The sequence below is a fragment of the Phymastichus coffea genome, unplaced genomic scaffold (assembly GCF_024137745.1).
Source record: "Phymastichus coffea isolate CEN01 unplaced genomic scaffold, Cenicafe_Pcof_1.1 PCOF00053, whole genome shotgun sequence".
Lineage (NCBI taxonomy): Eukaryota > Metazoa > Arthropoda > Insecta > Hymenoptera > Eulophidae > Phymastichus > Phymastichus coffea.
In genome coordinates, this window is record NW_026706864.1 from 646039 (window position 1) to 671897 (window position 25859).

The 25859-nt window shown below is 38.3% G+C and overlaps 1 protein-coding gene across 1 annotated transcript; it reads left to right on the forward strand.

The window, feature by feature from the left end:
• The first annotated feature begins 5665 nt into the window (after nucleotides 1–5665).
• Nucleotides 5666–19790, forward strand: LOC131665590 (NK1 transcription factor-related protein 1). Its single transcript, XM_058937582.1, has 2 exons — nucleotides 5666–7045; nucleotides 17735–19790. The coding sequence occupies exons 1-2, from the start codon at nucleotides 6313–6315 to the stop codon at nucleotides 18517–18519; spliced, it is 1518 nt and encodes a 505-aa protein (XP_058793565.1). The 5' UTR covers nucleotides 5666–6312; the 3' UTR covers nucleotides 18520–19790.
• The last annotated feature ends 6069 nt before the right edge of the window (nucleotides 19791–25859 follow it).

Sequence of the window (25859 nt, forward strand, 5' to 3'; positions counted from 1 at the left end):
CACGGCTGGTCTGCTTCGATCTGGCTCGTCGTACGCGCGGGCGTACTCAGGGGGGTCTCCTCCTCTTCCCCCCATTTCAGTGGCCCGCTTATGCAAGCCTATACCCGAACTATTAGAGGAGCCGAGCACGCAACGTTATATATACATACATCCACGTATACAGCAGGTGGATAATTGACTGCCTGCAAATCGACAGTGAAATCTTGGACTTTGCCTTTGATGTTGACGTGCTCGTTAATTGTTTTCTGGTGGAATGTTTAATGATGTTCGTTGATTTTATTATGACATTTGTAATATGTGTCTTGATTGCTGACTTGAATAACATAAATCTTAATGAATTTGGTGGAAAGTTATCCGAATAAACCTGTTAATTAAGAAAGATCATTAATTGTTATTAGAACTTTCTTCAACATATTACATTAGATCCCATAGAGCTCTAATTACGACTATCTAATATCTAGTCGCAAAGTTTTTTCTATAAAAAAGTATAAAGTTCGTTGTTTACCATTTGAATTGAAGTAATGAATAATAATAATAATATATATATTATATATATATATATATATATAATATATTTATGATATATAATATATTTAGATTTATATATATATATATATATATATATATATATATATAAATCACAAAAACTTAGTCTGACAATATTATTTAAAAAATTTCTAGATTCCTACATAGATTTGATCAATTAGGGGACGAATACCCAATAGCACCTGTAATTGTTTGATGCCGGCCACACTCGACGAGACAACGTAATGAATTACACTAGTTAACATGCAAGAGAGCATGAAACTAGCGCGTAATGCGTCCAAGTCGCAATTGTTTAACGACGAATCGCACACGCTATTCCGGTAAATATCCGAGCAGTTGCAGCAGTAGTCGCCCAGGTAAACATTGAGTAATCGGTGTAATTGGATGCGCACCGCAAGCGAGATCAAGAGGGATAGCCGATACACACACCAAACTCCGACTAGCACGCCCGTGTAGATTATTCTCGTTAAGCTGATTTTTCTAAAATAAAACTGCGATATAGTGGAGTGTGGAATTTAAGGGTGCTTATATCGGTAACATTTTATTCTTGAAAAATCACAAGTAAACTTGATTTATTCAAGAGCGACAGAACAGAGCTATTGATCTCTCAAAGGTTTACGATAGACCGAGTACGCTTTCGAGAAAGCTACGACTTGCTAAGCGTGGTCGGCCTTTTTTTTATCGGTTTTCGGCACTTAAAGTCGTCGTAACATTTGGCGCCGATCTGGCGAGCGCACGGCAGACACACATGCGCTATTCAACTGTGTTGTGCTGCATCGTGCTGCACTGGCTACCTTACCCTTTATCTTGATCACATTTCTGTCCTCGTTCGTTCTCCGATGTAACATATAAACATAAATAGGCAATTGCAAAGAGGATGTTTACAGGATAAAATATTATAAATATATATATATGAACACTGAAGTTAGAATTGACCAATCAGTTTATCACATGAACAGAAAATTGAAAAAGTACCATGCCTCCATTTCTTGAGATTTTTAATTCAATAATTGTTCTTGATAACTTAGAATGATAAACATCTTTATGCATGAAAATATTAGTTACCGCAGGACAATAATTCCAGAAATAATGACATTTTTTCTTTTATCAAAATTAGATTAATTATCAAATATAGCGTACTGAACACATAATGAAAAAGATTTTCGCAATTTTTTATATTTCATGTTAAAATGTAACTGGCGCTCTTCGCTCTTAATTACGCTAATTTGTTCTTTATATATATCAGCACAATTTATGTATTTCATCATCAACACGAAAATCGATGAAACTAACGTTATAAGCGATATAAATAATTCATTACAGAGCTAACAAAGTTTCATCATAGAATTACAAATAATAACGTAAACAACGCGCAACAAACGTATTCTTTACAAAGCCAAAACAAAAATTTGCGAAATCCCTTCCATGCAGAAGAAAACAAGCCAATCGGACGGAAAATAAAACTTTCAGTCGTTCGTTCGAAACGTCAAACAAAAAGGGGAAAAAATTGATTCACGCTCGAAATACGCATTACGAGCTTTAATTAACATCCAGCGATGCGCATTTAAAATTAGGCCAAAAAGCGGCAGCCAAACGCTTCGAAGCTTTTAATAAAACCTTATAGTCTGCTCGTCGAGCTACATAGAAAGTTGTAAACAATCGGGCATACGAGCTATACGTCGTTTAATTGCGTAAAATCGCTAATTGCAGCAAAACGGATAATATGCGGAAAACTCGCTTGCTCGAGCAAAAGGCGACAGCGACAGCAGCAGCTACGGGAGCGCAACACAATGGCCGCTCGCGAATTATGGTTATCATAATTACCCCATTAGCGTGCGCCAGTAACCAGCCGCCCGTGTTAAAACCGCAATTACGGCGCGTGCGCAACGTCCTCTCCCTCTCGCACTTCTACGCGAGTGAGAAACGGAGAGAGAGAACGCTGCAAAGGGTTTTCTACACGCCGACCGCAGACTGAAAATCCCTGGGAGTTTAGGATTTCCCGTGGAGAGGACGATACGAGCGCGCGCTTTCTCCGTTTTTTATGGGGAGGGGAAGAAAGGTGGAAAGCTTTTTTACGCTTGTGTTTCCGAATTTGCTGCTGCTCGTTGTGTACAGGACGTATTTTTTCTTTTCTATTTTTAGAAATCCCCATGAGAGAGAACTTGTAAAATCTCTCTTTTTTCTTTTTAGATTATTGTTATGATTTTACAATATTATCATAAATAGAATTGCAGCTTAAAATATTAAATTCTTACTGGATATTACTTTATTATTACATTAGGAATTTTCGTGGTCATTCATTACAAATTTGACATCGGACAGATCCAAAGTGTTAAAATATTTGATAATTTGATAATGAAGCAACGTGAAAGTTATATATCTTATTTCATCATAAAATAATGTAAAACAATGTTGAAGCAAACACGCTTCGATCGTCGCGTTTTACAGGAAAAAAGAAGAAAAAAAAGAAATGGCAAATTGATTTATCTCGAAAGGCGTTATATTCGAGATTTTTTATTTGCGGCTCACGCGCGCAGCTTGTGTGCTAAATAGTCAGAGCGATAGTCAATTTCGAGGTTCAAAGAGCACTGATACTGGTTGTACCTATCAGCGACGAGGTCGATAGCGACACGCGCTTCGGCCTCGCGCGCGACAATCCCGCCATTACTCGCATTTTGTAATTCAAATTTGCCGAGGGTAAAGCTCTCACTCGCTATATATACAGAGTACTAGCGCTGACGGCAAATGGCTGCGCCTAACTTGTCGCGAGTGAGCTCGCGCGGCGACGGATCAAAATCCACGCGAGCGCCAGCTCGTACAGGAACAATTATCCTTGAATATTAAGCTTTGTGCGCTTGGTTAAATGATTGATTAATTAAAAAGATGATTAACCTTTGAATAAATTTAAAAACAAGTTCTATGAATGTTACACTGCCGTAAAAAAATATATTAAGCAATACCCCAAAAATGATGTGAAAAGAAATTGAAGCAAACGTCGCTCAAAAATTGGTGGTTAAAAAAGTTGAATATAAACATGGATGGCCAGAGGATTAAAAAAGAGGGAGAGAGAAGCATATATATATTTACATATATATATATAGATCTATATATATGTGCGCTATGATGAGAACGCAAGTCAGGAAGGCATTCGATCGACGCGCGCGGGCCAATTACCTAAATGGTCGGGTAAACAATATCCGCAACGAGAGTGCGCGAGCCGAGTTAAGAGCACGAGGCCCCGTGCAAACAGTCAGCCGCCCGCCGTTCGAGTCGATGCTGCTGCTGACGAGAGTACTGAAATTGTCGGCTAATGCGCTGCCGCAATTACCCAACCAGCCGAATCATTGTGGCTCTTCTATCTTCGATACGATTAATCTCTCGCACTCTGTTTGCCCGTGCACAGCTGCCTTGTTTTTCATTTTCAATAAATTGCAGTGCCTTCTCATATCGGATCTATGCAGTTTGTATTGTACATTTATTTGGGGATTCTCCACTGTTTGTTCCCCATGTTATATTTTGATTTGTGCTTTGACACCAAGCTTTCGTTCATCTTTTCTTCGGAAAATCGAGGATTAAATCCGTTGAAAAAATATTGAAAGAAAGTTTCGTCGACAGCTTGCAAGTATTGAAACGCACGTTATAAATACAAGATCCTGGGCGTGTGGATAGAGCAAAGGATCAATTGTAAACATGAGTATCAACGTTAATGGTAAGACGAAGTTCACGCGAATATAGAACCGTAAGAAACTTACCAAGCGCGATAACCTCATCTGGAAACGTGTTGCCCGAAGGGTATGCAACAAGGATGGATATACAAACCATGATCATCGGCCCTAACGAGAGAGCATCTTGCTACACTTGGCGTACGTAACGCGCGGTGATTATACCACTTGGAAGATATAGGTGGGGTAGGAGGATGAGACGACGTAGCGCTATCAACAAGACGAGCCGCGCGCAGGTGTACGCCCCGTATAATAGCCGCGGCTAAATCAAAGACAAACCACTTTAGCTGGTGTGTACATAGGCGAAGAGAGCGAGAGAGAGAGAGAGAGTGGGGATATGTGCTCTCTCTCTCTCCTCTCCCCTCTTCGTGCTCTATAAACTTTCTTACGCCGCGCCCACTTGGAAGCGGGAGAAATAGAGGCGATTCTCCTATCGCAAGTCGGAGCTGCAGGGATAAAAGCTTTTCGAGATCTCGTGGTGTGCTTGTCGCTTTAGGACTTTTTGCACTTTATTAGTGCGCTCCTATATAGTTACCTGTGTACAGACTCTTTTATCGCTATCATTTTTCTGCTCTATTAACTTATTACTTGTTCGCTAGTTTTTAGCTGCTGCAGTTTCTGAATTTTGCAAAACTGGAAATTATTTAGATCAAGACGATGATTCTTTTTCATTTACAAGCTCTTGTGACAATCAAGTTGTTTACAGGTGACGAAGACGCAGAGAAAACTCAAAAATTCATGACAATGTTGTAACGCTCAGACACTCCACAGTCAAAGTTTGCTTGATTAAGCTGACTTGTGGTTTACAAAAATTTTGATAGAAATACAAGACATAGAAAATATTTGTTACTAAAAGTCAACTTGCAATTAAAATCGAATCTTAGGTAATGACAATTAGAGCCAAACCGTAAAAGTTTCTCATCCTACAACGTAGAGCGGCATTAATAAGCTCGTATACGCGCGGCCAAAGTTAATTCCGTGGACATACGTAGCGCGAGAGAAATTTGAGCGTTCAAAGCTCGTTTAGCTGCGAGAGAGAGAGAGAGAGAGAGGCACAAGCAGGGGAATTTAAACGTCGGTGGTGTGGCTGTCGTTCTCTCTCTCTCTCTCTCTCTCTCTCTCTCTCTCTCTCGGTATCCTCTCCTTTCAGATAAACGCCTTGAGGGTAAAAGCTCGTTTCGACATTACATCCCCACTATCTCAACGCTGATTGGTAGCCACATTGCCACGCCCCAGACATGGGCGTTTACCTAAAAGCGGGATAGCAAGCTGTCTTTCACACACGCACACACAAACACGTAACTCCACCGAGTATGAGCGAAACCCTCACCGTTCTCTGTCTCTGTTCTCGTTCTTCTGTGTACATCGTTCTCTGTGAGTCTCTCGATCGCATGACACTGCTGTCTCGAGAGTCGACGGGCGCGCAAGCTTTTTTCATGTAAGGTGTCAATTGATCAGCAAACTGCACATTATTGAAGCCTATTGTCTAAGTGATCGTGCGCGCTTGTGTACGTTTGATTATTGAAATTTTCACGTCTAACTAGTCGACAGTTGAGTGTCACTATTGCCCGTCGAACTGCGCGTTTTGTTTGTTTTTTTTCTTTTTCATCGAGACTGGAACAAAGTTATATCTGTGATTTAATGGTTAATCATTGACAATGAGATTTATGGCGAAAGTAGGATTATAAATTAAAGTGATACTAGTTATTAATAAGTTGAACTGATTGTGACAGAAAATGCAGATATTTAGCACAAGGCTAAATGGAAGTTGACATTGTGTTCGATAGGAAAGCACTAAGTATTGGTATCCGGTTGGCGCAGTCATAAAAAGAAGCAACATAATCAAGAAAAGAAGATATATTTCTTTTCGCAGCTCGGAAAAATGCGCCATTGAACTCAGTTTCCAAACGAGAAGTCGGCAAGAAGAGCAAGCGAGTATTGTCAATGCATCGCGAGCCTAAAGCGACGATGGAAATCAGGCCGATCACGTGGCCGAAGCGGAGGGAGCAGCAACAGCAGCAGCCCTGAGCTCGCATGTGTCGGCATGTGGATGATGCAGCAGCAAGAATCGACAGGAGCAGCAGCGATAAACGCCGACAACATGTCACCATTGGGTCCAGTGCCGAACGAGGAAGCCGAAGCAGCGGTGACACGTCCACGTCCGGACAGGCGACCGCAAGTTCTATTTCAAGTACGACCGGCGGACCCGTTTTATTTGCAACGATGTAATCCCGTACAAGACACAGCGATGGTCAGTCGCACGGACAGCAAAACCATTCACGAGGAGGCAGAGTTAGCGGCGAAAGACGACGAGGAGAGCGAAGAAGGTGAAGTGAGATCGAGAGATGACGAGGACGACGATGACAGCGAGAAACGAGAAGTGGACGTTGAGGGCGACGTCGAGGTCGACGTGTGTCGCGATGTTACTAGTAGTCCCGTCGATCTTACTGCCACGTCGAGATGTAGCATTGTACCACCCGAACAGTTTGTCTATCCACAGGCTCTCTTCAACGGTGTACCTATGCCGGTTGGTTCACTTGTCGTACCCACGGTTTATCATCTACCGCAAGCTCTCGTTTGTAGTACACCTGGAAGAAGTTCAGGAGGCTTGACCACCACGACAACCACTACTACCGCCAATTCCGTACAGACGAATAAACGTGGACTTGCCTTCTCAGTGGAGAATATTCTCGATCCGAATAAATTCACCGGCGGACGGCTTATGCAGCCGAGGATGTCACACCGTCGGAGGAGACGAAGTGGAAGCGTTCATGAAGGTAATTTTGCCAATGTAGTTTGTTATCTATCATTTTCACGATAAAGTTTCGAAACCATTTGCACAAAATATTAAATTATTAAATTGTTGACTATAATCATATGTAATAATTAATGCTACATAATATGTACACCGTAACTCGCGCATGTTTCATGAAAAAGCTGTGTCATTTAATATAGATTTTGATACAACAATTAACATTACTGGATAATATCTTTATTTGAGTGCATAAACAACTTCTTATTTGATATGCATAACTGATTAATTTATATAAAGGATGTTATCGAATACATTATAAACTCAAACCAATGCTTTAAAATAACCACTCGCAATTCTTAAAATAATATGGTCATCATTCAATTTCAGAAATTATTGACAAATATCTTTAGGTTTCCAAATCAAAGGTTTATAAATATTATAATAAGTTATATTGCAAGCAATATTTGGTTTAATATCGCTAAAATTTTTAATACTATTATTACTTGATATACACAAATTTAGCAGCAAATATACTATTATTTCGAAAAATATACAGTCCTAATTAAAAAAATTAACTACTCATTTTTACCAATAAATTTGAATGATAAACTACGAACATATCGTTTGAAGTAACACTTTGAAATTATATACATTTTTATTATTACTTTTTATCGAGAGCTTTCATTATTAATTATCCGCGATTGCAGTAATTGATAAAACATCCTAATTCAATCATAATAAGTATGAAATACAGCTATATTAATCAATCAGTGCCGAGCGGCGAGCAAACGAAACACACCATAAAAATACAATTCTAACTGTAAATAGAGCGATTTAATTGCTTACAAATTGATGAAACACATCAACGGCTGGCCGACCAAAGAAAGAAAACTGAGCAGCAGCAGCAAATCTTTCAGGCGCGTTTCCTCGTTTCTAAATTTAGAAGCGCTCGGGTTCTTACGAGAAAAGGATCTCGCGATTCTATTCGAATTATATATAGGTTTATATGTGACGCCCCACAAGGATGACAGACGTGTGGAGGTAGCGATGTAGTAGTAGACAGATATCCACTACCCACCCTTCCTTGAAAGAATCGCTTGACTGAATTTTCTAGATGTAACGCCGCCGCCGGACGTCGTTCACGCCAGCACGCCCCACAGGAATCCCAAACTTGCTTGGCATCTCAATTAGGGATTTATTCGTTGATGATGACTCCCCTCCCTCTTGTTTTTTATCTTTCCGAAAGATTGTTGGTATTTTTGCTTCTGGGATTAAATCAAAATTATATTCTCGGTAATTTTTTTTATTATTTCTTAAGAAAAACTTTATTGTATGCAGTGAGTTTTAGAACTTTGATTTTTCTTTTATTTTCTTATGATTATTTATAATTATCAGAAACAGTGTTTCTGAATTGAACATTTCTCAATACAGACGTTAAGACTTATTTATTTCTAGATAAGTTCTGCAGACCTTAGGTGGAAAAATCAAATTGAAAAATTGAAGGATCAATCTTTTTTTCAAATGACAAATCAATATTTTACATACATTATTTGAAATCGCTTTACACGTTGTTCTATTTGCACGTGATAAATTTTTACCTGATAAAACTACAACCATAATTACAATTTGAAATAAAAATATAAAATCTTATATTTCATTTGTTGTTCGGCGATTTTTCGGGAAAAATACAAAAATTAAACATAAACAGGACGTATCGCAAAAGTGAAAAAGTATTCTTAAACATCAATAAAATTGATTTTGATACGACTTATCTCAATCCAGAGACATAATCATTTCACCTACCTATGCAAGAAGAAAATGTATAAATAAACGATTATAAAAGTCTTTAAGTAGGTGAGAGTCTACTCTGCGGTCGTCAGTAGTCGCTGTCACGTAATAACGATTAGACGCGACGTTAAAGCCAGCAGCAGCACTCGAGGCTTGTCCGCAGTTTGCGGCACGCCACCGCCGCGAAAACGTATACGGGATGTTTTGATAAGAAGGCTCGGAAAGCCAAGTTAATTAGCTTGACGAAAATCCACGACGACGTTTGTTAGCGTTCCACGCTGTGCCTCGCAAGATATTTTACTTTTTGCCTCCGCTCGCCGCTGGTGACAGATTTATTTCGGTTTTATTCGAAAAAAAAAAATATATATATATATGTAGGCTATTCGAGGCTGAATATTTTAATGTTGAAATACGGCATACTAAGTCGCAATCATATAAAAGGTAATTAGCCGATGGGAAAATAATAGAAATTGATTTTATTGAATTTTCGTCCATGGACTTTTGAATCATGATTTTTTCAATGCAAAGTCAGCGTCTTTTCCTTTGCAGGTGATTCATTTGTTGAAAATAAACACTTCACAATACTAAAACTATAGCAAAGCCAATCTACTTAACAATATAAAATATAATAAATTTCGATCGATGGATAAGTAAAATATATAAAAAAGTTATATCATGGTATCTTTACTGAAACAAATTGTATAATGAAAGTGGAAAAAATGTATTTTTCATTCTTCAGCAATACTCGACACCCTTAAACGATAGTAATTTTCTGTCAAACAACAGCCAACAATAATTGACTTGATGAGAAGGAAGTCTTTACAAGCTTATTTTAAAGTTGCATTTGTCAAAAAGTGCTAAAACTATTAGTAATTTGAAGGCGGAATCATTTTATATTGGCGAGTCACAGTAAATAATTAATAGAGAGTAAAATTATTGTCGTACTTATTTAGATCTCTTCAACACCAACTATAGCAAGCACATTTCTTCGAATTACAGCCACTTAGACACCAAAGACAAATCACAGCGTGAATTTATATTTCCGTAGCTCATGTCGCGTAGAAGCTGTGACATGATGATAACGTTGTCTAATAGTCGTGCCAAAATCATTCGGGACACGGTCCAAAAAAGACGAGCAATAACGTGATGTCTCTTTTTGTCTGTCTCTCTCTCTCTCTCTCTCTCTCTCTCTCTCTCTCTCTGTCTCTCTCTCTCTCTCTCTCTCTCTCTCTCTCACTCTCTCTATCGCATGTTTGCTTTTAAAGAATTGTGTGACGTTACGACCGAGATGTTGCGAAAAGTGGATTCATAATGTAAATGTATAATTTTGTAAGTTGAATGCTCGGAACCGTTCACTTTACATAAATATAACTGTTTGACTTTCGAAATGATTTAAAAATAGAATTGTTATTTCGGCCTAGGTTTTGTTGAAGAATGCGCAAAACGAACTGTCTCTTAATAATAACTGTAGTAATAAAAAGCCAACAGCCGTCCAAATGGCTTGCGATCTATATCAATAAATCTATCTCTCAACAAAGATCACAAAGGGAAGCCGCGACCAATAAAGTGACTGGTCAAACGCGCGAGTGAAATCGTTTTAATGACGCTGAGTGTAGCCACGCGTCGTAGAGAATCGCGAACAATTAGGTACGTCATGAGAGAGAAAGAGAGAGAGAGAGAACTAGCAAGTTTCGGTCTATGTTTAGATAATCGGTCGCAGTGCGAGCGTCGCGCAAAGTGCGCTTTTGCATTAGCCTAATGAATTTATATGCGGAGTCCTTTGCTATATACTTTCTCTGGTGGTCTTCCTTTGATGTTTCAAGCATTTGGTTTGAAAGTAGCGTATAATGAGATAAAGAAAAACGTCGGCGACTACGTGAGCACTGGGATTTATTTCTTCATTATATGTTTGAGTAAGCTAAATATTATAGTGTTTTTACCGTGCATACTAGCGTTGAAAAGCGATTAATAAAAATAGCAGATGTTTCATTTAAATAATGAGCCAAGCGCGCAAAAACGTATGTCTGAAACTTGGAACGCGAAAAAGAAATATTAGCTCTGTGCTTGCGAAGCGCATATCTCGATTTTTTTTTGCTGAAGAGAAGGTAAAAAAATGAAATGACATTGTCATTGCCGGGTACTTTTCATCGTTCGCACAAGTAGCGTATACGTATACCAAGAGGAGGAAGAGTGCAAGCACGGCAACGGCGAGGAAAGCTGTCGTAGCGTGACAAATTGTCGGGCTAATCTGCGTTAACCAGCCTTTGAGCCTCCTCGTCATTTTCATCGTCGCGTCCCTTTATCCCGTCCCAACGCGCTCTTGTGTCGACGCTCTCTAATTCGATTCAGCTTTCCCACTGTCGCAAGCTCCTCGTTTTAGCAATTATTTCAACGCTGGAATTTTGTCATTTCAATTGACAAGGTACCTTTTTTATTAGCTGGAATATTATTTTAGCAAATGATGTAATAGCTGATGCTTCATATTTTTACCTTTAAGTAATTGTTTAAATTTATTGAACACTTTTCTCTTTGTTTTAGTCATTATAAAAAATGTAATATCCATACTTTAAATCTTTATTACATTTAAATACTTCTGTATGAAGAAATATTACAAAACATTTCAATACAAAACATGATTAATTTTTTCAAAAATAAAGACGACTTCCAAATTATTTGCAATTACTCTCAGGTACGTTTCATTCAATTAAATAACAAAACCGGAACATGTTCTTTCAAATAAATTGACCCCGATCAGAGTCGGCTGTTTCGTAAATCTGCAAATATAGATTATAAAATAGTACAGGTTATATATGCAGAATTTCCTTTTATGCTCTTTGGAGTTGGCAAAAGTTGCGTTGTTGAAATTCAAATAACACGCAGTATTCCTCGTAATTGAAGAAAGAGCAATCAATACAAACGGAAACGAATCTGTACAATTCAGAAATACAACAGCCAAAAACTTTTACTCGCAAGAAGCAAAGATGAAAAAAAAAATCAACGCGCCTCCGTGGAAAACGGATCGTAGCAGCGAAGCGAATAAAAGATAGAAAGAAAGACGAAAACACAAGGGAGAGTAAAAATAGCATATTGGAAAAATCGGAATATCTAGTGTGCGCTGCGCGAGCGAGCGTCGGAGCGATCAATCATATCGGCTGGCCGCAGGGCTCTACTCCCTCCCCCCTATTAAAACTGCATCAGAGCTCTCTCTCGCGGGCGCAGGAAAATCCATTTCGAATTTCGACTGCTACTTCGACGCCAGACACCGCGGAATAATATCGGGCCGGTTGTTATGATAATCGTACGGCATCGCATCGCTCGTCGCGCCAAGCCGCCCAGAAAATTGGCTCTCTGCATTACAATGACTTTCGACCCCTACCCCCTTCTTCCTTCGTCAAAGCCTGCCTAAGCTTATATATACTCTCGCGCTTCCCCATATACAAACGAAACTCACGATAGATCTGTTGCTCTTCGCGCTGATTTTGTATTATCGTTTCTTTTTCCGAATATGCTTCGAATAAAAGTCACGCGACGGTCAGACAAAACCATCTTTTCGCTCGCATTACGCCTCGGCTAAGTCGAGGTCACGATGTTCTTTTCAATCCGAATTTAAAAATTGTAAATAGAGGAAAATGATAATGAGCATTTAGCTAAACTGAAATCTCGTTGGCGACCAAACTTCTTCAAACGTCTATACGTCAGCTAATTGCCGCATAGATGTATACAGCTAGTGATCGAACTATGCTCGCGCACGTTCAACCCAACAAACGCACGCACTCGTCGACGTAATACCATCGCACTTCTATTATTTGCACCATTGCACTTTCGCACGCGCGCTAAGCTTTAGTCCCGCGTCCCCGCGTCGAAGCAATTTTCTGACTCGTTTGTAGTGTCACGCCTGCAGTGACACCATCACCACCACCACGCTAGCAACTTTCGACGGGTGTTGAATAGACGAAAACTCCCCCGTTCGTCACTCAATTCGAAAGAACTCTTAGGGAATTTCGCCGGCGCGATAATCGCATTAAAGACACAAGCTGATCGGCCAAACAGAACGATTATGCGAAACGAATGTTTGGATAATTAATCGGTTTTAACGCATCGATTCAACTGTCTGCGCTTCCTCTACACAGCTCACACATCTTGCAATTGTTGTTTTGTAATTACAGAGTATTCGCAGGATTAATTTCGCATGTTGATTATAAAGATCGTTTTAATTGACTGTTTATGATGGCAATGCTACGAGGGCGCGCCAAGAAAGTGATAATTGCCTTTTTCTCTTTCACGAGGTTATACCTTCCAACGTGATCTTCCGCCTGTTAGGAATTAACTGGCACGTGACTTGCCTCGTTACGTCCAATTATTTTCCGCAACAGCACCAAGTGAAATTAAATGTTTCCTTTAATGTTGACTGCAATGCCAGCAAGATACAGAGATAAGATTTTCATTTTCATTGAATTTTTATTGGCTTTCAACTGTTTTTTCTTATATTAAATTTATATTTAATAAATAAACTTTTTTAACAATAATCAACATGACTAGAATCCTTAACATTTTCCACCACTATCAACATGATTCTTTTTGTTTTAATTCATCATTCCATTAATTAATTAAACAATCGCGATCGTACTTTGATAAACGATTCGAGAAGAAACAATATGCCTAATGTATTTATCAAAGGAGCTCAACAATCGAACATTCAAAGCATCTTTCCAAACACAAGAAAAGAAAGCCTAGGTCCCCAAGCGAAAAGACCGCAAAAGGAGTCTCGCGACCGCGGGACCATTCCTTATTTGCCGTTCGGCGAGAGTCCCGCGGGAATCACGTCTATTCTTCCGACAATGCGACATTGAGACGAGAGAGAGAGAGAGAGCGAAAATCGTTTACCGCGTGCAAACACTGCAGTGCGGCTCGTCAATTATACCCACCACCGAGTAAGAGAGAAAGAGCGAGAGAGAGAGAGAGAGAGAGAGAGAGAGAGAGAGAGAGAGAGAGAGAGAGAGAGAGAGAGAGCGAAACCGAACGCTCAGAACTTGGGCTTTGAGTGATCGACGCGTATTGTGCTGCCCTGAGTCGCGCTCGTTTAATTGCATTAATTTCAACAGTACTAAGTATTGTTTTTGATCGATGGCGAATTTCCAAATTATTAATTTTCGCGATAACGTAAGGTGCTTTTACAATGGCACTAGCTTTATTTAATATGTGAAGTGATAATTTTCGGTATTTCATTGCCATTTAATCAATGCCGTGATAAAAACTTACAGTTCTAAAAGATATTCAACACAGAGTTTCGAAGAACGAAGTGCTAAGATAATCAACGCACGTGTCGCCCGAAATTTCTTTGTTGAACGGAAGGAAAGAGAAAGAGAGAAAAAAGTAGACCGTCGTACATTCACTAAGTGTTCAGCGACTATTGTATTGCTCCGCGTGTTGCACTGCAAGTTGCCCGCGTAGGAATACGAGTGAAGTGGTGGGAAGCGATGCAGAAACAGTAGTGACCGATTGAATCGCCCTGCTATATTAACAAACGTAGTATAGTTCTGACTATGATTGATGCAGTATCATTTTAAAAAAGGTTTCATTATTTTTTGGTTTACTTCTCTTTTCAACTTTTTTTTTTACATCGAATTCCCTTTATTCTCATTAAGGTTGTATCACACCTAATTGAAAAAAATTTAGAGAAAATTATGAAATTAGTACTTTATGAAATTGTGACATGAAAAACACTTGGTTAAAGTTTGGTGAGTTAAGGTTGGCTTTGACATGAGATATAAATAATTTTTTTTTCACATTAGTTAACATGACTTCTTATGGGAATCAGCACTTAGTTTTACATTTTTATTTGTATCTTACATTAGCAAAAAACGTAGATATTTTGGAAATCTTCTTGCACAATAAAAATAAATATCCGAGAATCACTTTGATATATTAAAAATAATAATTCATTGATTGTTAGTTGGTGAACTCCAATATTTTACAAATCCTTACAAAAATCGTCGTGTATATATGTGTGCGTGTGTGTGTTAATGTACGTGCGCGCACGTATGCGTGTGCGTATCCAAACCTAACCTAACTTTTCTTTGATTCGCGTAATTGATATGAAATCTCTTCAAAAGGTCAATCGTAGTCAATTACCAAATAAGAAAAGAGTATATCAAAGTATATTGTGAGTTTAGATTATTAGTTTGAATTGGACCTAATAATATATTAGATATATAAGATCATACATTTAAGGACCAGTAAATAATTACGTATATATACATATATACATTTCTTCATTGGATAGAATTTGATTTGGACCATTCTAGATATATATTAACTTATATATCTATCTCACCCTATGACAGTGTAACTTTGATGATAGTAATTATTCTTATTCAGAACTTGACAAATAAAATATATGATTACTTTCCTATATGATAATATAAATAATTTTTTTAATTACTATAAAATTGCTTATATATTGTTAATCAATTATAAAGTGCCTTTTGTCCTATTGGCAATTCGATATTACATTTACTTTTCGTTTTTTACCAACAATTATACGAATACGTCAGTCTTATAATTATAGTCCATTTAGCACACGTCGTATGTGCGCGTACCGTGCTTGAGCCGGCCACGTGCATTTGAATAATCGGCGTACATCGGTTTGAAATCAGTCTTAAGTGGAAAAAATATTGCGGAATATCAATCAAATATATTTAATTATCCCGTAAGAATGTTTTTGAATATTCATTCTGTGGTTCCGTGAGTTTCATTTATTTTAACTATTCACCCTTTTAAATTAAATATTATAAAATTTTACATTACCTGGTCATTATATAATACTAAACACGCAGGATGAGGATTGGAAAAAAGAAAGTGTCAACACATTGAAATTGTAGTATAAGTTGCGTGAGACCGACTGGAGATTCGACGGTAGTACCCACAACGCGTTTGGAGACTGCTCGTCGATAAAAACATTTCCAGACGCCTCGCTTAACGGCGATACGTCACAAATATTAAGAGCTTATTAGGGTACTTCACGTCAATCGGATCTAAGGCAAAGCATTCGTACAACATTGTATCCTGTGGCAAACGATGAATCTTCCTTGCTCTTACGTCAATTAGACGAAAAGCGATATATTGAGGATAATGTGAGAAGCATCACTACAATGCCCAGAAGCTGTAACTCGAGTAAGCTTGTAATATTACGAAGTTATAAATTACACTGACATATGAGAATGTAAGACGAAGATGAGGACCCATCATCGCAATTAATGACTTTGCGGTACATACATTTCACCAAAATAAATTATATTCATTGCCCGTAAGTTATTATACGTAATCATTCGGTCAAACGAATAACAATAATCTACAACACAAGTACGCAAGAAGCCGGAATGAGAAGCGATCGATCAGTGCTTATACGCGCGCAGGTGAGAATAAATAAATAAATAAAGAGGAATTCGAAAGAGAGAGGAAAATTTAAGACTCGGAAGAACGATCGCACGTTAACGAGATACAAATCCCATTAGGACGTCGTCGACCCAATCGGATAATCTGCATCCCTCGCTTTTTAGCATTCGCATGCGTGTGTATGCGTATAGAAAGGGAGACACAGGGAATATCTATCCCCGGGACATCTGCGCGCTGATTGAATCTCACTCACTCTCTCTCTCTCTCTCTCGTGTCTTTGGCCCGAGCAAGCGTGGGAGGTAGACGAGCTTTTTGTTTCATGGCAAATTGATAAGTGCAAAGCATTTAGTATCGTTGCTGCTGCTGTACTCTATATGTCGTCGAAAATAACATAAAAGTTTTGTGGATTTTGCGGTTGAGTCGTTATCTGTTTATTTTACTTATTCATTTAGTCTTTGCTTTCATTTGTTTTTATACAGGACATGAAGTTTGAGAAATCGGTCTAAATGTCGGAAATATGATTTTTAGGATCATTTAAATGTCATTGTTTGTAGTCGAATAATCAGTGTTTTATAAAAAGCGTTCTGCATTTATCATTTATGATTGGAATTTTTTAAATTTAATTCAATAATTAATCATCAGATGAGTATGAGTGAAGCTTTCTCTTCATTCAATTAATAATTGAAATACTGCTGGGACAAGTAAAAACTTGTATGAAAATTTAAGAGCAATATTCGCTTTCTTTCTAGTAAATGTTTATTTTTGAAAATTGCGAGTATTCGATACACAATATTCATTAGAGGAATGAAAATTCCAAGAATCCGAAACTTCATTATTGAGAAATGCTTAAATAGAAAAAAAAGCAGTGGTCCATAAATATAAGAATGAAATCCATTTCAATGAAATGCATGTTATTTAGAAAAATCGAAACTGAATTTTTGCGATGGCCCGCAAGAGAATTGCGAAGAAAATAGGAGAAAGGAATCAATTGGTTGAGTCTCTTCAGTGTCTCTTTCTATCTCTCTCGTTCTCTCTTTCGATTCGTTTGCGCCCAGCTGTACACAAGCCTTTTGCGCCCATGGACTGCCATATAATGGACCCCCTATAGCCTGAATAAAAGAAACGATTGAAGGAAATAGAGAGAGTTTGCGGTCGAGGAAATGCCTTCGCAATCGGTCTCTGTAATGCGTGCCCGTGGATTGAATCGCTAGCCTGGAAAAAAACTCGAAATTGGAAACAAATGAGACAGATTTTCATTTTCCTATCTTTTCTACATCATAATTATTGTTTTTTTTTTGCTTCGTACTGTCGCTGTTATACAGGTTCCTTTTTAATTAAAACTCTTTTTTGTAACTTAAATCCTAATTGCTATGGCAGTTGTTTTGATATAAATTGGATCATGAGATATTTATTTATTTTCGAAATTGTGGTAGCGTATACGTACATCGTAAAAGCGACAATAATTATGAAACGCTTGACTTTTTTTTCGACTTGAACTTAAATGGAAATGCATTATTTAACATTACAGACGGCGATTCTCGTGGTGAATTTGCTAGTGGCAGCGGCCAAGAGGACGAACCAATATCCCCAGACAACCTCGACATGGATATGGATGACGAAGCTATAGACGAGGACGAGGATGATGACGTAGACATGCGTACAAATGTATCCGATCAGCCAGACAACGAAGGCGTACATCACCACCAAGATAGCAATGCTTCCACCCCGTCGAGCAACGGTACTTCGAACAATAATAACAATAATAACAACAACAAAAAGCGTCAGAACGTCGCCTCGCCACCGTCAGGTAGCCCAACGAAGAATTGCCAATCGAGTCAAAGTAACGGTAGCAGCGGAGGTGGTGGTGGTAAACCTCGTCGTGCACGTACAGCCTTTACCTACGAACAGCTCGTAGCTCTCGAGAATAAATTCAAAACGACAAGGTATCTGTCAGTATGTGAACGACTAAATTTGGCGCTATCTTTGTCCTTAACCGAGACGCAAGTAAAAATCTGGTTTCAAAATCGCCGTACCAAGTGGAAAAAACAAAATCCTGGTCTCGATGTTAACAGTCCGACCGTACCAACTACACCACCACAACCCTACGGACCTGCTTTTCTTTTTCATCCTCACGGTCATGCACATCCACACGCTCATGTTCACCATGCTCCACCACCACCACCACCGGGTTATTATCATCATCCACCACCACCGTATGCACCGTCTGGTCCAGGATTTTTTGGGCCGCATCATCTTGCTACTCCTCCTGTCACGGTTGGAAGTAATGCTACTACACCAACTACGAGCGCGTAGCGAATGCAGCCTGTCCGAGTTGTCTGGAGTAAGTCTGATGAGTAATATTGTACATATAGGAACGATAATTTCGCAAACGAAAATGTTTTTCATTGGTGCGATTTTTTGTTTTTTGGTGTAATATATATTGTATAAACTTGCGTATTGAAGGTGCAATACAGATTTTAGAATAACATTTGAGATTTTGAAAGGACATTATACATATTGATTTGAGGCAAAAAGTAGTGCATTTTATTGATAGATAGAACTTACATTCTTATGGATTGTAGATATTCTAAATAAGTGTACTACTTTTTCATATATGCTACTATTTAAAATAAAAAATATTGATATGTGATGACTTTCACACTGTAAAAAAGAATAAAAATTCACAAATAGTTTGTTTATTTTTAAATTCAACTACGAAGTTAACTCGCACTATTTGTTTAAAGAATTTACTATGGAATGGATCGCGTAGATTAATAAAATTAAAATAGCTTTGCAGATCAATTCTTTTGTAATATAAAACTTTGTATTGTAATGCGTAAGAGCAGCCAATGAAGTTTAAATGTGAAAAAGAAAAAAAGAAAGAAAATCGTTCGAGTAAAAAAATTAATTTTTTTGCTTGGCGTTGTGATAAGCATAATTATACCGGAGATGATGATACTACGAGTATGAAATTCTCTGTGAAACGTCAAATACGTTGTACGCTTGTAAATCAACGGAAATAGTACGTATTCAATGTTCTACACTATATTTTTTCTGTGACAAAGTTTTAAAAATTTGTCGCTTGAATAATTGTTTTCTTACCATCTTCAAATTCTTCAATAGTATAAATTATTTACTTTGAGATTATCAAGCACAGAAATACAGCTCGACATGTTCAATTAAAAATTCAGCTGGAAAATTTGCTTAATAATATAAAATCAAAAACTTTTCATGAATTTTGACTACAAGTAAATTCATAACTGATTTATCTTGTAATCTTATATATTGAAAGCTTACATTTTTGAATCGTTTTTCAATCAATGACTAATGAGTTGTTAAATATATATAGTTAAGGGCAAAAACTTCTAAGAATTTCACGACACTGTAAATATTAGATATATGCACAAAAGAAAATATGTTCGATTTCTTAATAAGCGGAAAGCTTCACATCAAAAAAACAAACTCTTCAATGGAGAGAACGGGAGAAAAAAATTGTTATAAATTATCATTGGTACGCACGAATGAAAAGACTATGGTGTCTATAAAAAATTGTGCTTTCTCCGTCATCAATTATTATTATCATTATTACTATTATTATTATTACTATTATTATTATTACGATCATTATCATTATTATTATTAATATTATTATTATTGCGATTAATCGTCTATTTTATAGAAAATTATAATTTGATTAAACAGATATCAGACTTGAAAAACCAAAAAAATGTCACTCTCTCAGACGAACACATCCCATCAAATTCTCTTTTTTCAGCATTGTCTACTTCACCAGCTATCAAATCATGCGCGCAAGGTCAGTATTCTAAATCGTGCGTACGTTAAAATATAACTTGAGCCATTAGCACCTTGCACAGCTGCACACAAAGGTGAGTGCGGTGTGAAATAAACGGAGCGCGTTCCGTCGTTTCGCATCGCGGAAAAATCACTCTTGCGTCGGAGCGTATGTCCCCCGATCATTAGTCGGACGACTGGTTGAGAACAGACTATCGGCCTTTTCCGCTGCGAGTGCGCACGCTTGTGGATTCGCTTTGATGACCGAATTAGAAGCGCTACAAACAGGGAATCCCAAAGTTCTCCCCGCCATGTCAGCCCTCTCTCGACGGTGCGCACGGGAGGATCCGCGAATTGAGCTTTTATTTGTTCAAGCCTTTTCGAGTTTCCGCTGCTCTCGAGTTGGGTTTTAGAAACGTCGCCGAGTTTTTTATCCCCTCGTTATTCGAATTTTCAGATAGTTTCTTTCGTACGGTGGGTCTGTTTTACGTCTAACCGAATGCAAATTTTTCCGCGGACAACCAGCAGCAGTTTATTTTACAAGTATTGCCCGTTCAGTTGATTAACATTGGGTTATGTAGACTGTTACCTACAATTGTTTGCTCATTTTCAGAGAGAGATTGTCGTTGTACTGATTAAAACATTGATAAAGACCTAATAATTTTAATAAGATAATCAATAAAACTGCTTCAATGTGATTGTAGTAAAAAATGTAATTTGTTTGTCAAATCAAAGGAAAATCGATAACGAATCGCAAATACCCTTGCACTAAAAAGAAAAAGGAGAGTGCACTTTTAGCCGATACTCACAGCGCCCTGCATCACGAAGATTAGGCGTCTCTTTTCTCTTGGCGCCCTTATCGCTCTCTGCCCGTCGAAACGGCGTCCGTTATCGCGTAGAGAAAAGGAACCCTCCCTTCTCTTCTCCGTCTTTTCTTTTTTGTTGACGACTTTATTGGTTTAGTCCCGAAAAATAAATATACACACGCGCCCGAAGTCTGTTTGCTCTGATATTGTCGTTTCAAGTGGGTGTCATCTCGAGTGCTGCACTCGTAATTCTAATCCATTATTTTTAGATTTATCAGCTCCATAATCAGCGTTGCAGTGTTGTTTTACATTATCTGATCCATCGACGAAGGTCGACAGCTTTTTACCATAAAATCATTGCAATAATCACTAGTATATACCAAATTGACTACTTCAAACGCACCAGCATTTTAGAATCAGTGATTTTACAAATGTAAAAAAAATATTGAAAATGAAAATAAAGAAAAAAAGGAAGCACAGCCGTACACCAAGCATCGCAGTAAAGCGAAGCCGATATCGAGAGCAAAACCGTAGAGAGAGTGTCTGGCTGATTCTCTCGAATTAATTCTTAGGGGGAATGGATTTTGGGGGTACGGCCGAGCGGAACAAGTGGACCGTGAAATAACCCGCGCGACACTCGCACGTATCCCAGGGATTCCGTCTCCCCCCCCTCTCTCTCTCTTTTCTCTTTCTCTCCTAAGTGTACGTGTGAGTGTATGTGTGTGTGCGTGTGTGTGTGTACCGACCTTCTTAGCCTCCGACACGCTTGCACGATCCTTACCTCGGATAATACCTAATTTTTTTCCCTTCGTCCTCCCTTCTGGAGAAAAAAGGCTTTTCAAGTATGCGCATCGACGCCTCGACAGATATTTTTCAACTTAACGAGTGGCCTTCGAGAAAAATATGCTTAGTAATGAGCTGAAGAAGATGCTTACTCGATACAATTTTATTGATGTCCTTTAGACTTTTAATGGTGTTGAATTGAGAATGTGAATTTCGATAGAGATTTATTATTACATTAATGACTAGTTAGTCAATAAGAACAACAGATTATGAAGTATAGCTAGGTTTTAGCCAACCTTGATTATTTTTGCGGTTATTAAAATTCAAATTTAAATGAATTCATAAACTAAACTCTCTGTGGTAAAAATCTGATTTTTATATAAATATTCTGAAATTTGTTATTCAATTCAGTTTTCAGACCTTGAGCAAATTATACCTAGGTGTCTTGAGCTAAAACAAGTGTATTCTTTACATGAATCGTTATTGATGTTGATTTTTTTTTAAACTTTGTACTGAAAGTATATTTTCTCCACATAGTATTATAGAAAAATACTAATATTGATATAAATACAATATTGTAATGATTTAGATATGATAACTAATAGTTGAAATGTCGTTTGTCACCGACGACGTTTAAGACCAGACGTATTTATTCGTAACAGTCGTGTCGTCTGTTTATTGTTTCACATCTGATGGAACGCTCACATAAGGCAGAGAATGTTTCTTATCTTTTTACATATTAATAAATGATTACAATAATAAATGGATTATTTTCTTTGTTCACGATTCTTAAAACAAAACTGTTAGGATTCGTCATCAATGAAACGTATCCTCATTAGCAAACAAAATTAAATACTTCATCTTGCGTATTTCTCACTAAACAATCGACATCGTCAAGCTCTATAGTGTCAACGTCAGCAAGGCAAATGACGCAGAGAAGAAAGACCGAATGAGAGAGAGAGACGCAAACCAGGCCGATAACATCCAGGGATTACTCCGTTGTTGAGGTCAGGCAGCTGTAGCAGCGCAAGCTCCACGTAGGAGTAGCGAGAGTTAGGCGTCTCTACTCAAGCGCGTAATAGCGCGATGGCTGTCGCGCTCACTTTATCTCGATTCTTAGACGTACGCGTGCCTTTTCTTCCGTGAAAACACCGATTGCTAGATATGTAAGCGACGTTTTAGTTTTTCTTTTTTTCGATTATGATGAGAAGACTTTTAGTTTATCGATAATGCGAGATGAAGCTTTCTTCTATCAGTTGCAAGCTTATATTTAAAATGTACTCTAAAATTTAAATTACATTGGGACTCAATAAAAGGATACCTGCTACCTTGCGATACCTGAAAAATTAAGTTTTATCTATAAGATCATTTATTTAGACCAAATATTTCAATACGGATAGCAATTAGTTCGATTATAATTTTTATTTTATTTATTCTATCATAGCCTCCTGCACTTTCGTTATTCACTTTTTCATCTCCAAATAAGATATTTTAATGTTAAAGTTAGGCTGGCATTTTTTAATTATATATTTTATAAGTTCTCATCTAATACGGTATTACAAAAAGATAAAATATCTCCGCCAACACGAGTATCTCATCGAAAACCGATCGCAAGAAAGAAAGAGAAAATAAAAATGCCCGCAAAGGGCACGACAATGCAAAGCGTCCCTTCCGTTTTTGCGCATGCGATCGTATACTTGCTTCTGCTTCCGCAAATTTGGGTGCAAATGAGCGGCAGCATTGCCGAGGGTTGAGGAGGTAGAAGAGGATGAGCGGAGTCTGCGCGTTCGCCAATAATAATGTTAATTGAAATTGAGCGCCGAGGGGGACGAAAGTTCGCGAGCGCGCGCGCGAGAGAGAGTCAAAAGAGACTGTTTCACCAGGGTAAATTGAGATTTTATGACGTTACGTTGTACATAGGATGTTTTATTAGTTCTTTCTTGTATTCTTGTAATTTGTAATCGGAGGACAAGTTTTTAGGTAATGGATATTTCTTTGGAAAACCGAAATCAATACATCTGGAAAAACAACTTAATAGAAATATAGACAGAAAAAGCTACTAATTTTGCAGTGTAAAGTAGTAAAAATAACAATCGAAATGTTAATCAGAAGTGGTATTTTTAATCTGGTTAGAAAAAATTAAAATTACTCAATTAAAATCATCAATTAACTAGCTTTCACGACAATTCTAATATTTTCCTTTAAAAATCTTATTCATACTTGGAAAATTACTAGCTTACTATGTTGATATTTGTAAAAAACAAGTGAATTACGGTATTATACGTGGTTCCGCGCATTGAATCGCTTTTAACTCAAACTCGTTCGCAAAACAAATGTTGATTCAATGATTCAAAAGCTGACTATATTTACGCACTAAAAATTTTAGACGAACAAACCGATAATTTTAATGTAATGATAATTCAAACTGATTCAATATGGCTGGTAATAAAAGTTGAACAAATAGAACATACTGATCTCTATTTTGTAATTAGTTCTAAGTTTGCATTACTGGCTATATCTACCTCCAAACTCAGCTGGTTCTCGACAAACCAGCGAACTTATTCCAAAGCAATATTTGATCTACATCGAAATTGAGAATCAATCTATACAAACAATGCCGCTATATATCTACAGCAGTTTGGATCCTCCCATGCAGACTTAAAATGCAAAAAAAAATGAATATATAAGAAAAAAAAAAGGAAAAGTTAGAAGTAGGCATGAGGGCGCGGAAGAGCCGAATAAAATAATAAACCGCATCAATCACAAAGACCGCAGCGGAGCCGCGCGAGAGATAAAAACAAAGGGAGCAAAAAGGCAAAAGTGATAAAACGAGGAAGATGAGAATCGAGAGAGCGAGAGAGAGAGAGAGGGAAAGAGAGAGGGAAAGAGAGAGAATGGGATTGTCGTATATATGCACGATCGCAAAAAGAGAGAGAGGCAACCCAACCACCAACGCCACGCCTTTCGATACACGATGCACGTATGAGCGATTTGAGAGAGAGAAAGCGTTAGGATTATTTTTCAACTGGCGGCGGCTTCAGCATGGCCGGACTTATTTAACGAGATCCCGTTTTTCGATTCTCGCGTACGCGCGCCACGAGAAAGAGGCATGAAATAAAAAGCTCGAAAGACTAATTATTCGGCTTCGCTCCCCCTGGCTGCTCACGTAATTGAAGAGGAAAGCCTATGAATACGATCGGCGGGTATATAGGAGCGAAGCGAATAATAATGCGCTTTTTTTTGCGTTATTGGGATTCATCCCGCTGATATGTCGCGCGGCTTGGAGAAATTTTAATTGCTCATTATCATTATTCGACGCTTCGCTGGCAATAGAGGTTTTAAAGGATATGGTTAATTCAAAAACCTGCGAGGTTTTAATTTCGTTCATTTGAACGGTTCACGTGCGTCGCATAGTAACACTACGATTCCTCATTGATATCCTGTTAATTAACAATCAATTGAACAAACAGTCTGGGTATACTCGAAGGGATAACGCAGAAAGATTACGAAATATTATTTGATTGTCTGATCTAGACAGAAATTATGTAAAAATATCCAACGTTAAAAAAAAAGAGGGATCCTCAACGCAAGCATCCAAAGCGTATATCCTTAAAAAAGCGAATTCTCGCAGGCTCAACAAATGCCGCTTCTCCTTCAGTGTAGAGCAGCCACAGAGGGAAGAGAGAGGGAGAGAGAGAGAGAGAGAATCAAGGCGCGCTTGCGTGTGTATAGGTGGAGGGATGGAGGAAATGGTGGTGGTGGTGGAGTTGCGAGAGAGCGTTTAATAAAAGATGCGCAGAGATAGCGCCATTACCCCGGGTTGCATTATTCAGCACAGGAGAGAGAGAGAGAGAGAGAGAGCGAGAGAAAGCGGGAGGTAGGCGTGGTATGTCGTCGCTTCCCCTCTTTTTCGAGGGACTTTCTATATAACTTCTATATACCTGACGCCAACCTACGCCACGGCCACCGCTGCTAGCTCCGCAACCACGACGACGACGACGACGACGACGACGACGACGACGACGACGACGACGACGACGACGACGACAAAGACGCGAGAAATGGCGTGTCGGCGATTTTTTAAGGGCTAAGCGGATTTACCGAGCTGGCGCCTGCGACGATCTTCTCTCTTGACTTTTGAGTGCTCCGTGACTATGCCTCATCTTTTCTTTTTCTCTTGCCCCTCGCGACTCGCGATTCGCGTTGCGAATAACAAGGCTTAAAATGGCTTGTAAGAGGCTATTTCGGCGGTGCATTACTCTCCTTTCAATT